The sequence below is a fragment of the Microcebus murinus genome, chromosome X (assembly GCF_040939455.1).
Source record: "Microcebus murinus isolate Inina chromosome X, M.murinus_Inina_mat1.0, whole genome shotgun sequence".
NCBI lineage: Eukaryota > Metazoa > Chordata > Mammalia > Primates > Cheirogaleidae > Microcebus > Microcebus murinus.
Window position 1 is genome coordinate 40,215,602 of NC_134136.1, and position 14,211 is coordinate 40,229,812.

At 38.9% G+C, this 14,211-nt stretch overlaps 1 protein-coding gene across 1 annotated transcript; it reads left to right on the forward strand.

The window, feature by feature from the left end:
• The first annotated feature begins 1,702 nt into the window (after positions 1 to 1,702).
• RTL4 (retrotransposon Gag like 4) lies at positions 1,703 to 3,216 on the forward strand. The gene has a single exon (XM_075999492.1). The coding sequence runs from the start codon at positions 1,921 to 1,923 to the stop codon at positions 2,851 to 2,853; it is 933 nt and encodes a 310-aa protein (XP_075855607.1). The 5' UTR covers positions 1,703 to 1,920; the 3' UTR covers positions 2,854 to 3,216.
• Positions 3,217 to 14,211: the final 10,995 nt, after the last annotated feature.

A 14,211-nucleotide genomic window follows, 5' to 3' on the forward strand; every position in this document is an offset into this window, starting at 1 on the left:
CTAATTTGGCTTTATTCCTTGAGGTTCATCTGGACAGTGTTTTGCACAGGGACCACCTGCAACAGAAATCAACTGGCCAGCTTGTTAAAGTACAGGACCAAGCTGATTCTTATACACATTAAAGTAAATGCTCGGAGAAAGGCCAATCATTAACCCTTATGGACTAACATCTTAGCTATCAGTTGACACTTAGCTGGAATGGCAGGAGTGAATTTATGGATGGGCACCTGGGAAGTGGAAGATGTCTGGAAGATTAGAATGGTCAGGAGATTAGAATGGTGAGATATGGAAAGGAATAAAGAAAGGAGGGTATGACAGTATCTCCCTTCTTTGGCAATATGTCATAACAGTAGAGCCTTATCACTGGGCATTGTTCAACTGCACTGGAACAATTTTGGAAGTAAATATTTGTCTTTTTGCTGTCTGGAACACCTATCTCATTGATACAACAACCCTATAAGGTAGACAAGATAGTCATCCTCATTAGATAGAAAAGGAAACTGAGACCCCAATGAGTTCTTCAAGGTCATCTAAATGATTAATGCTAGTGTTTGGATAAGAGTTTTTGACCCCCAATCTTACACTACTTGTCTTCCAATATTTTTTCCTAGATCCAGAGAGAAAGAACCATCAAATAAAACCTAGGGAATTGAGTCTTACATTTTAAAAGATTCAGTGATACACATTTTTTTGCACACTAGTGGACAATTTAAATACATTCAAACAGTATGCTATACAGAAGGAAAGGGCAATGAGAGGAATTGAAGTGCATAATAGTTCAACTGCTATGCCATATGTCTGGGACCTGTTTTAACTTTTTCTGGTTGCTTTATTTTTGTTATCAATGCAGAAAAGACTGCTGAAGATTTTAATCTTTTTACTTTAAAAAATATTCAGTTCTTGTTTGCTAGGTTCTCAACCTTACCTCTACATCTTGCCTGTGATGTTTTAATTATTTCCATGGTAACAAAATATGACCTCAGACAGTGACTAGGAAGACAGAAAAATGCATTAACTACCATCTCAGCAATCAAATCCCCACTGCAATCAGTCTAGGCTTGGGGCACTGAGGGTCAAGTCCAACTAGTGATTACTCCAATTTGAACTAAGTACTTTCTAGAGCAGTGATTCTCAAACTTTAATGCACATTCTAATCACTTTAAGAATCTTGTTAAAGTGTGAGAACTGATTCAGTAGGTCTGTGGTGGGACCCAAGATTCTGCATTTCTAACAGTCTCCCTGGTGGTACCAATATTTCTTGTTCTCAGATCATATTTTGTGGAACCAGGGGTATGACCCATAATCATGCTCAAGCAATACAGGCAAATGAGCACATTTGTGGTCTTGGAGGAAACGCTGTTTTGGACAGCAGCCCTGATGAGCGGGCCATCTCTGATATTAACTAGCTGTGCGATGTTGGGCAAACATCTTTACCTCTCAGGGTCTCTGTTTCTCATCAGCAAAATTATAAATTTGGCCTGAATGATCTCTAAAATCACTTTGGATGGTGAAATTCTTTGAATCTCTAATGAAAACAGACACTTTAGAAGAAGGGTTTGGTTGAGGGAAGATTGTCCCTATTTTACAAGGGAAGGGAAGAAGGAGAGAAAACTACTGTGATTGTTGTATATATCTTCTTAATTCCAACTCCTTTATGTGTTCTAAGGTAATTTATTTCTTCTGTATGTGCAGGATATTGGCATTCTCTATGAAGAGGCAACATTGAGTCATGTACAACAATTTTTGGCATGTCTCCAATTCAGCTCTCAGCATCCCCTAGTGTCTTCTTGATGGCTAACAGCTTTGGCTACTTGGTCTTGACACTGCTTCTCTGATCACAGAGCAAATCCACTGTTTGTCCATTCATCTCCAATACTGGTACTCCATTCTACTCATTCCCACTTGATTCCAGGAAATATAATGGAGAAGTACATGGAATCTCCACCTACCTTGCAGGCTGAGCCTTCCTTTCCTCAGGCAGAGAATCTGACTCTGCAACCACAAATGCAGCATCCAACCAAGGAGAACTCTGCTCTGAAAGACCAAGGTATGCCTGCCCTGGCCACCCCAGCGATGACTGTACCCTGCTCATTTGAGCATCTCACCAAGATTCATGATGACCCTGCCAGTCTTGCAGGATTCCTTGCTCAGGTGACTACCTACTTGACAGATCTACAGCTCTCCAATCCTTCAGATGATGCTCGGGTCAAACTCTTTTTTGGCTACCTATCTCAGCAGTTGGGAAGTTGTGGGGCCATATCTAGGCCTGACCAGAGAACTTTGCTAAAGCAATATGAGAACTTTGTTCTTGAGTTCCAGCAGTCATTTGGTGAATCCAAAAAACAGGAAATGAACCCTTTGATGAATACTAAGGTTGACAAAGGGGACAACTCCTCTCAACAGGACATTACTACTTTCCAGCTTTTTGCTCAAAATCTAAGCTGTCATGAAACCAATCAGAGTTGTCATTTCAAAGAGGGACTAGATGACTCCATCCAGGATGAAGAGAGTGTCACAGATATGATGGACAACCTCCCAGACCTAATCACTGAGTGCATTCAGTTGGACAAGAAACATAGTGACAGGCCAGAGCTCCTACAGTCGGAGACTCAGCTCCCCATGTTGGCTTCCCTGATCCAGAATCCAGCCCTCTCCAGCTCCACAGGTCCTCCACCCAAGGAAGAGCCTATACAGCTGCGGGGAAGCCAGCCACCTCTCACTCCAGCCAAACGAGCTCGCCAGCAAGAAACTCAGCTATGCCTCTACTGCAGCCAGGCTGATCACTTTACAAGAGATTGCTTTGCCAAACGTTCTCGAGCCCCAGCAAGGACAAATAACACAACTCACCAGTAAGAAGATCCCTGGAAAGTCACTTTGTAAACTTACATGCCTCTCACCTCTCGCCTTACTAATTTATATCCTGTAGTAACTTTTAAAATACAGGTGAGGGAATGTAATATCACTTTGTAGGTAGTCATGAACTGATGTACATCAGGGAATTTGAATGACAAGATCTTGTTCATTGGCAACTGACGCCTCACCAAACCTGACCCAATGATGAAAACAATTTACAGACACTTTCTCCAGTTTGTTCCAATTCCCCAAGAGTACTGAAAGCCTTCTGGCAAAACTTTGTCCAATCTCAGCCAATGAAAATGACTCTAGCAGTGCATTGGGAATGCCATCTTCACCAGTGAGTTCGATCTGGGTTGAGTTTGTTGGCCCAAGTCCTGTATCTTGTGTGTCTAGGATTGGGCCCAAACCTTTTACCCTCACTCTCATTGGTCTGTATCCTGTTGGTTTAGGATCTTTGGCTAAAGTCCTAATTGGATTCCCGTATCCTGCTAGTATTCTCCTAGAGTCTGGATCATGCTCCACCTATTGACTGGCTCTAGCTTCAACACAAAGCAACTTTCCTGGAACCACAACTCTGTCACCCTTCTATACAGCTATGTATTCTGTCGCCATCTAAAGACTACTGCTTGCCTAACAAACTAAGCCTCTTGGCTATTAACAAACCAGATTGTATGACCATTTGAACAATCTGTTTAGAACTGTTGGTCCCCTTCTTTGAGGGCCAGCCCTTCAGGCATGTACATGCTTTTAGCCAAGCCCTACCAATTCCAGCTTACTCCCCTCTTCCCCGACAACCCTACTTGAGGTTCAAACATGTCTTATGGCCAAGTCAAAATGTTCTAGAATAATGACCTCTGAAATATATTTAGTAAGAATAGAAGAAGGTGTCCCATCATAATTACTGTGTTTGCAGTGTGTCTTTGCTGCCTTGAACAGGGAACCTGGCCAAATAAATCTCCACTAAAGACTGACAGCCAGACCCTGCAGTACTCCCTGACACTAGTGGCCTTGATGTGGTCACCATCTAGGATCACTACTCATTGTTATTGATCTCTACCCTATGGACCACCTCCGGGGGCCCTCATCTAATTGAGGATCTTAAAAAAACAATGAACGACAAACAACTTTTCTGAACCATCTCATCTGAAAAATCCTGGGGAACGTACATTAACACTCTCTGTGCACAAAACTCAAGAAGTCGGGGTTTGATTGCTTTTGTTGTACTCTTGGCACATGTAAGCCCTGTATATAGATTCCTGATGCTTCTGAACAAAAATAGTATTATGCTGGAAAGGAACAACTCCCTAAAATGTTAAGGATATCCAGTGATGATCAGTGTTTGATGGTAATTACCAGCCTTCTGTTACCTGCTTCTTGGTGCTGCTGTATGTCCCCATAATGGATCTCCTAAAGAAATATTGGTAATCCCACATTCCCTAGCAGTCATCAAGAACTCTCAGAACATGAAATGCCATTACACTTGACTTTGTTTCTGGAGAATTGTGCTACCTTTGACAGTACTTAAACCCAGTTAGGACCTTACCACTCTCATTCTGTAGCACCAACAAGCAAAACTTTTCATCCATTAGTGCCTCTCTAACCACTGTGCCAATCCTTATTTGCATTCACAGGGAGTCTCCATTAACAACAGCTTGCTATGTATCCACATTACTCCATATACTCCCACAACAAAGAAACCTGAATACACATATACCAGTTATACCAAGAAATCCCCACTGCAATACTGGAATTGTATGAGATCCTCTAACACGTAGTTCTATTTGAACTTAGGGTGACTCTGGGATTACCTGGAGGTATCCTGATCTATCTCTACCAATTCTATAATAAAGGACTAAATAGCCTCCAGTCACTTTCCTTATGGACCCCAGTATGGATGATCCTGGAATGCTGATAAGAGCATTCAATTGGCTTGATCACCAATCTTTCCTTATCTTAGGGCCACATTTCATCATTGTGGGCTCTCTCCCAAAGATGTATCACTTTATTTTCTGTCTGGACCTTCCCTTTGCAGTAACATTACCTTTGTCCCCCCAAAATCTTCAAACTTCATAACTTCTCAGAAAATATTGATATCCAGGGCTATGAATTTCAGTTCACCTTCTTCTGAAGGCCTCTTATTGAGGTAATCCCTATCAAAGACCTCTTGTACACTATGTGATACAATCCAATAGTCACGCTGAGCATATGAATGGGATACTGGGATAATGCTTTATTGCCTACAAGCTAGCGATCATTTTACCACTTCAAAATTTTGTTATAGTGATACCATCCACCATACACCATCTATTTCAATGAGAATGACTAATTATTTACCATAAAGAGAGTAACAACAGTGTGTCCTTAGAACTTTCAGGTATGTAAATTTCCCTGAGAGTGAAATTAATTAGAATCCACAGAAAACAGATGAGATATAACCTACTCAAAGATGTAGTCAGCAACTTCAAAGGCTTGGAGAACTCCCAAATCCAATCAAGGTTGTAGCTTCAGGGATGTAGATCTCCTACATGATTGATGCCACTTAGCAAAATCGAATCTAATCATCTTATGATGAAGCTGAAGAAGGATTTGTTAATAATAGAATGGCATACATGGGACATAGAAAAGGAAGCATTAGAAAAACATAGGCATTGTTAATCTCTCTAGCCTTAGAGGTGAGATATTGATCAGCAGACCATTGGCATATCCACCCCTGCAGTGGGGTGGAGGCCCCAGGCCATCCCAAGTTGTGTCATTAGCCATTAAGATGGTCACCTGACTCCCTTTGCTCTGACTTCATGCTTTCCAAGCAATATAATTGTAATTACTTTCCTGTATAAACTCTGTTATGGGGAGAAAATTTGCTAATCAGCTGACATGAGTGTTCTAGCTTATTTGGCAGTTAATTCTCGTTATAAATGAATAAATTGGTGTTTGGCTTAAACATCAGTTTCTTGTGTGTTTCAAGAGCATAAATCCTCCTGATCCTAATTGCCTCTGAACACACTGAAAAAAAATAAGACTCTCACTATGCAAAGTCAGCACTGAAGTGTGAATCATCATGCGTCCACTGAAGATTGGCCTCCCTAGGAACCCTGCCCCAACAGTCAGGAAATTTCCCTCTTTATCTTTCATTTGTGTATAGCTGTAATAAAATTTCTAAATACCTACAGTTGCCACTTTCTGCACTTAACTCCACTCACATCCAGAGTCATGGTACCTACCATAACATCTTTTACAATACTTCATTGTTCAGTCCAACTGTCAGAATATACTGTCATTGATGAAACACATGACTATAGACATGGATCATGGAAAAGCACTGTTAGAAAGAGGGAGTACAGGATTGGCTTCACTCTCACCACCTCTGTTCTGTTCATATGACAGCACATATGACTCATGGTGTCACTGCCTTCACTTCTATCCATAAGAGTACAGCAAAAATCACTCTTTTCTGGATTCTGGAAGATCGTCTCCACCCAGCACCATCTTGCCTATGACCACAATAGTCATCTATGAAGTAAAATAAAGCATTTAAAGTACACAGAATTTCTACCAGCATCTTGACAAAATCTAATACCTCGTGCCCTTGAAATTGCTCTACAAGCTTGGGTCACATCTGTAATGCCCTCTACACTGGTGGCCTCTTTGATTGCCTCTTTATGAAGACCCAGACCTCAATAAACCAAGAGAATGGCAAAACTTTCAAGGCAATTTAGTGTCATGGATCTTCAATGTCATATTGGGGGACAGTCACTGTACACATTTTAACAACAAAAGTCTTACAAGTGAGTTACACCATTTAGTAGAGTCAGTAAAAGTATCTTAGTGAATGCATCTTTGAACCCAAACAATGTTGTTCAGTCACTGATTGCCACTATAGCTTTGAGCATTCATGTATTAAACTACTGATATTACTTCCTGGTATTGGCTTTGATTCTTGGGTCATTTCGAACTTGCTTCCTGCCCATTGACTGATAGTACTTACCCTGCATGGCTCTGGTTCTCTTATCTATTCAATGATAAGTCAGTTATGATTGTATTCCACCAACCCTAGTTGCTTCATATCAACCCTGTGAAGGACCGTGCAGAATTTTACTCTTCCCTATGCATAGAAGATTCATCCCTTTGGGTATAAAATTTGGCTTTTTAGACATCTAGGGAAAAGGAACCAATAGTTGGTGAATGACTACTTTATGCCAGGCACTGTGCTGAGTGCTTTAATTTATTAATGATGCTTATTTAACTACCACATTACTAAAAAATTGACTATCCATTTCTGGCATTTAATGTTCACCATACCTTTATGAGGTAGCTGTTATTAATTCAATTTAAAGATGATAAAATGAAGGTTTAGAGCAGCTAACTTACCTGCCCCAAAGTCACCAAGCTATTAATAGTAAGTGGCTGAACTAGAATTTGACAGCATATATTTCTAATGCTAGAGCCTTATGATTGCTGTTAGAGAAGGGAAACCCTCTATATCTCACCCCTTCTGATTACCCTAACTAACTTAATTACACTTCCTGTAGCCACTCCATACAGAGAGGCCACTCTAATAACTGGTATTCACATAGCCACCAGTTGAAACACATGTTCTGGACAGCAGCCTATAAAAGAAGTACAGAACAAATCAGTGCTTCCAGGATTTTGAAATCTCTTTTGTGTTTCTAATGAGTTAGAAAAAAAATTCCTTGACACTTCTAAAAATACACTGCATCTGCATTATCTGATTGGGTAGGCTTTTGCTTGCTGAGTCAGGATTCTAACAAAGGTTTCTGGCTAATACGAAGGCTTCATATTTCTGCAGCTCTTCATTCAAAGCCATTGAGTCTTTTTGAACAATGATGTTTAGAATGACTACAAAAATGCCAGGAGACAACAATCACTTTGATGTCTTCTGATTATTGCTATGTGCCATGGTCATGGGAAATTTTGAGATTAAAATAAGAGTTTGATTAATTCAGACCACAGTTAGTTAGCCATATAAATTTGAGAGCTGCCCCCATTGTATCAACCTCAGGGGATATCCAGTCTAACAGCCTGACTCTATGGAGAATTTATGGGAAAATAGCCTTTCTCTTTGACATTAATCATGAGTTTAGCAACAACTATCAAATATCATGTTTCCATTAATTATCTGTGATAATTCTATCATCCATGAGTCTTTTATTTGTTTTCAGCCTGTAACATCTCATGGGGCAATGGAGACCATGGGTTTACTACCTTCCATTTAAATCAGACTTCCCCTTACATTTATTAACTTCACCTATGTATATTATAAAGGCATCCCCCTCCCTATTCAGTTGTTCCAGGATATGGAGTCTGTGTGGACACTGATCACCTTATACATTGTTATAGAGGGTTCAAATAATAACAACAGTCACTGAGTGCTTATTATGTGCCAAGTATAAGGGTGATGGATTTGTGTGCATAATCCTCACATTAGCCTATGAGAAAGGCACTATTAATATTCCCATTTCACGGGTGAAAACAAATAAACTTATAGAATTTAAGTAACTTGTTCCAGGTGCTGGTTATTAGATCACAGAGCCAGGATTCGTATCCAGGTCTCTGACAGAAAAGGCCAGTCCCTGGGGCATCTGATTATTTAGATTTCTCTTCTACTATTTAAATGGTCTTAGTGTAGAGACTTACCTAGAAGCTTTTTGGTTCTAAATACATTTCTCTGGTGTTCCTTCACATCCAGATTGGTGTCCTGAAAAATCCTGATCTTTTTAATGGGCCCTCATGTGTTCATCCATCTACCAGTAATCCCTCCAGTGTGTCATTTCCAAACCTTCTCCTGCTCTACTCTGTATTTAGTGGAGGATAATCATTACAAATGTCCCAGCATTCCAGGTGTGCACACAAAATAAATTTTAACAAGATACAATTTTCTATTTTTTTACTAATGCTTCTTGAAAATGATATCCAATAATTTTTTGGCCTTTTTATGTTTTATCAGTAATTTGAGAGAAGAATTGTGGGCCCTTTCCTGAAGGCCACAATTCTCTTTCCTGAGTTGTAATGGATGGCACAAAGTCCATTATTTTAAAAATGTAGTTGGGATATGTCTTATTAAGTGCGTATCCTTAAAACAACAGTGAAGCTCATTTTTTTCTTCCTTCTCAGTGCTCTCAAAAGGTTTTCCTGTAGTTTTCTCCACCGGCTTGCTTAATAATAATAATCATAATAAATAGTAACTACTATTTATTGACAATTCATTAGATGTTGGGCATTGTGTTCTTTATTTTTATTTTCTCTTTTAATTCTCACAACAACACTCTAAAGTACCTGTTATTAGGATCCCCAGTATGCAGATAAGGAAATTGAGGCTTAGAATAGTTAATGAAATTGTCCATGGACACAAAGCTAATAACAGAGGCAAGATTCAAATCCATGTACATCTATTACAGATCATACTTCTGCATAGTATATTACTATCTATCTACAACAGGAGTCGACAAACTATATCATCTGTGGGCCAAATCTGGCCTACTGCCTATTTTTACAAATAAAATTTTATTGGAACACAGCTATACCCATTTGTTTTTACATATTGTAATGGCTGCTTTCATGCTGTGACATGTATGATCCACAAAGCCAAAAATATTTGCTATCTGGTCCTTTATGGAAAAAGCTTCCTGACCCCAATCTTACAGTATATTAAAGCATTAAATCAGACCAGTGCCTTGGGCATCTGAGTGTTCAGATTTCTCCTTTCAAATGGCCGATTTATCCATATTCTTTGTTTTCTGCCTCTAAATTAATTCTATATATATGATGAAATGATGGGGTTAAATAGTCTTGGTTTAGAGACATTGAACCTTTTTGGTAGACTAAATACATTTTTTTATTGCTCCTTTATGAGCATACTTTCTAAATCAAGCAACTCTAATAGATTAGCCAGGTATGGTTGTGGGAAACATTGGCTGTTTACCTCCTCAGCAAGCGTTCAACTTTTGGCAATAGCCCCTAATTTTCTTGTGGAGATCCAACTTCTTCCCCACTTCAGTCCACTCTACTGGCTGACATTCCACCTCCAGCCCCGGGACACAGGTTTAAGTCAATTATCACATGGCCTTCGCCTGGCCACTGTGATTATTCCAGGAGTGGGCCTGTGTCCTAAACTGATCCAAGTAGAGTTAATTTTATGACTTTTCTGGGGAATATTGGAAAAGTGCTCTCATTTTTTTTCTACTGGAATGGGATGTATAAGGAGTAGTTCTGATTGCTGGTGACAGCCATCTTTTGATTAAGAGAGGTGAACCCATTTGATTAAGAGTGGAGACATCTGAGGAAGCGTAACTGAGGGGTAGGGAGGAGAAACCAAATCCTGATGAGGGTTTTATGATTCACTGAATTAAGCTTCACCTGAAGATGTTCAGCCATGTGAGCTAATAAAATCCTTTTATAAAGGTACATTAGATAAGGTTCTCTCTTTTGCAGCCCAAAGAGTCTGACAGACACAATGATTTTCTCTTTCAAAACTATACTATTTTTAACCCAAATGCTTATATCAACTTGGATAGTGACAGCAAAAAGTTTTTAGTTGCCTAGTAACAGTGACAAAGTTCCCACATTGTAGTGGTGGTATTGGGCTAAAAACATGAGTCTTATGCACTGTGTCCCACTTTTAACCCTTTAATACAGAAACTCCCAGCTTCTCTGCCAGGAGAAGCCTTAAAGAGTCTCCTGGATTCATGAAATTTTGTTTGCGCCACTGGGCAGACACAGGCTGACCAATCACCCTCTAAATGGATTATAAGCTTCTGCCCCAAAGTTCTGCCATTACTTAATAAACAAATGTGAGATAGCTTCTTAGGGTTTGTGGGGAAGGTTGTGGCCCCGAATCTTTACCATCATCAACCCCTGAACCTTTGCCAAGTATGTGGCAAGATAACAAAGTACAGTAGTTAAGAGTAGGCCAACTCTGGAGCCAGACTGCCTTCATTCAAATGCTGGCTCTACGTCTCACTAACCACATGGCCTTTTGTAGTTTCCTTAACCTCTCTGTGCCTCAGTTTCCTATTCTGTATAGGGTTGTGATGAAGACTAAAGGAATTAATATTTATGCAAAACTTAAAATAGTGCCTGGCATGCAATAAGCATCATGTAAGTGTTTGTTAAATTAAAAAATTAATAAATGGCAGAAAAAGTTCTATAGACATTTTAAAGATATATGCAGAGGATCTATCAAAATATATATGGTCCCACACCATATAACACATGATGGAAACAATAGCACAGATAGCTTTGGATGAGAAAGGATATTTAAATTGATTCTCAGAATAGGTGAATCTGTCAAACTCCCAATACCATATCATGGATTTTTAGGACTATTGTAGAAGTGATCTTGCTTTTTAGACCACATATGAACAGAAGTCAATTTGAATTAAACATTTAGTCTTTCCCTTTCCCAGCCAGGAATGCATTTCTGTTTCTCTTCCTTTATCCTAAACAACATGGATCTCAATTTCAGAGATGTGCTTTTGTTTCATTTTAGGACCTAAGAAGAACTAAGTTGAAGATTCTCAAATTTATTCTGATGTCACCCATGTTTCTTACACTCCCTGAAGCCCACCGCAATCCCAATTCAAGTAATCATTGGACACTTAACTAACCCTGTGCCTAGCACTTAAGCCATAAGATGTGAGGGATTCAAAAGAGTGGAAGACAAGAGCGTGGGACTTGAAAATCTTGCAATATGAGTGAGAAGACAAGAAGGAAACATAACAAACAATGGAAGCGAATATCTAATTTGTTTCTAAACTTCAAGGTCATCAAGGTCCCCTATCAGGGCTTGCTCAGTCCCCAGGCCCTGCAGGCCCTGGCCCACTACCTGCTGGGTTCTCTTGTCCTTCCATATTCAGGCCTGCACTGAGCAATGCTGACCAAAGATAGGAGAGATTTAAGGAGATCCACCTTATTGCTACTACTTGTTCAACACCAGGGCTGGCTATATATAATTTGTGGGAACCAGTGAAAAATGAAGATGTGGAGCCTCTAGTTTAAGAAGTGGGGTTCCTGCTTTCTCGAATGGCTAAAAAAAAAAAAGAAGTGGGGGAAAATGCCATTAAAGGTACTAAAATGTAACACTTTTTCTTTCCTATATAGTTTCTTTCTTGACCTGTCATAGTGCACTTTTTTTTTTCATTTTTCAAAAATTTCAAACCTACAGAAAACTTGAAAGAAAGTGTGGTAGAAAGCGGGTAATTATTTGTATTAGTTTCCTGGAGCTGCTGCAACAAATGACTGCAAATTTGGTGGCTTAAAATAATACAAATTTATTTTTTCACAATTCTAGGGGCAAGAAATCTCTAGACTTCTAGAGATAGTGGTAGGGCCAGGATCCCTCAAAGGAAGAAGCATCTTTCTTTGCCTCTTCCAGCTTCTGGTGGCTCCTGGCATTCCTTGGATTGTGGCAGCATAATTCTAATCTCTGCCTCCATCTTTACAGGGCCTTCTTATTCCTTATGCCTCTGTGTCCTCTACTTTCTCTTCTGAGGACATCAGTCACTGAATTTAGGGGCTACCCTAAATCCGGCATGCTATCATCTTGAAAGCCTTAATTATATTTGCAAAGACACTTTTACATTTACAGATACCAGGAGTTAGGACTTGGATACATCTTTTGGGGGGCGCTATTCAACCCACTACAACCCTTTAGCTAGATTCACCAATTTTTAATATTTTGCTAAATTTGCTTTCTCTCTCTCTCTTTCTTTCTCTTCCTCTATCATTCTTATTCATTCTCTCTCTCTGTCTCTTTCTCTTTCTCTCTCTCATACACACACACACACTCACAAACCCCTGTCTCTCCCTGCAAATTGCAAATATCACCAGCACTTCAACTCTAAATACTTCAACAGGAATCTCTCAAGAAGAAGGAATGTGGGGAATGACTGCTAATGGGTACAAAGATCCTTTCTAGGGTAATGAAAAATGTTCTGAAATTAGATGGTGGTGATGGGTGCATAGCTCTACAGATATACAAAAACCCAGTGAATTGTACACTTCAAAAGCCTGAATTTTATGGTATGTGAATTATATCTCAAAAAATCTGTTATTAAAAAATATTGGGCATCATGAGCATAAAGACATGATTTAAATGAAGAACATAAAATTTTAGAGCTATTTTAAAATATTTCTATTTACATAAAATATTGCAAAATTTTCTTTGTCTCAATCATTGACTGTACAGTATTAATACTGACATTAAAATGTTTAACTTTTTATTTGATTTTAATTAGACCTACTCATTTCCTGCTTGGGACCCTCAGTAGTACTCAGATATTCAAAACAAATATAAAAATAATTCATTTTCTTAAGTGTAGTCTTTGGCCATTTACAACTTAACAAACAACAACTGGACTATTACTTGAGGTCAGCTTTAATGATTCCTTAATTTTCCTTGCATGCAAATGAGCACATGTGTACATATATAATATTTCTTCCATTAAACTCACCAAATACATGCCATACCAACAAGAAAGAAAAGGGAAGGAAAAGGAAGGGGAGGGGAGGGGAGAAGGGAAGAAACAGGGAGAGAAAGGAAGAAAGAAGGGAGGAAGAAAAGGAGGGAGAAAGAATCATGTTTAAATCATCACCCATAAAAAGGATAACTACTAACATTGACTATAGTTTCATTAAGTCCAGGATGGAGAACTTGTTTAGCAGGTGAATCAATTTGGATTTGGCTTGGCTCCTTATAACAATAACAACAACAATAATAATCCAAAATAAAAATAGATTATACAAGACAGAAGTTTATTTCTCTCCCATGAAACCCAAGGTTGATAATAGTCAAGGGCTGGTATAAGCGCTCCACATTGTCATCAGGGAACCAGACTCTTTTCAGCTTCCCACTTCATGATATCTGGATGTGATACTTGTCTAGCAATGTTATTCACTTTGAATGGTAAAATGAAAGACAGACAAGAAGAGTTCACCCAACACTTCATATGAATGATCATTGGCACTTAGCCACACAACTGACTGTAATGGATGCTCAGAAATGTAACCCTTTAGTTAAGCCAAAAATATATAAATCTATACTAAGGAAGAAGAATAAAATGAAAAATAGGAGGCAACATCTAGAAATCTCTGTCATCCCACCAAATCTAACCAAACAATGACTATGAACAATTTAATCTATAATGAGCTTCCATAAATTCAAGTACATTTTTAAAAGTTTTTTCTTCTACTTTTGTGTACCAATGATAATTATTCTGCAGCCATTTTACTTACATATATTTTTCCAAAGCTGTGTGCCAGATCAAAAAGTCATAATGTTCTATGTATATAATGAACTCTGTTTTGAATTACTAAACAATAAAGAGTTGAGTTCTCTTT

Excerpts from the sequence above, each read along its gene's own strand:
- RTL4 (XM_075999492.1), top strand. The coding sequence starts at position 1,921 with ATGGAGAAGTACATGGAATCTCCACCTACCTTGCAGGCTGAGCCTTCC.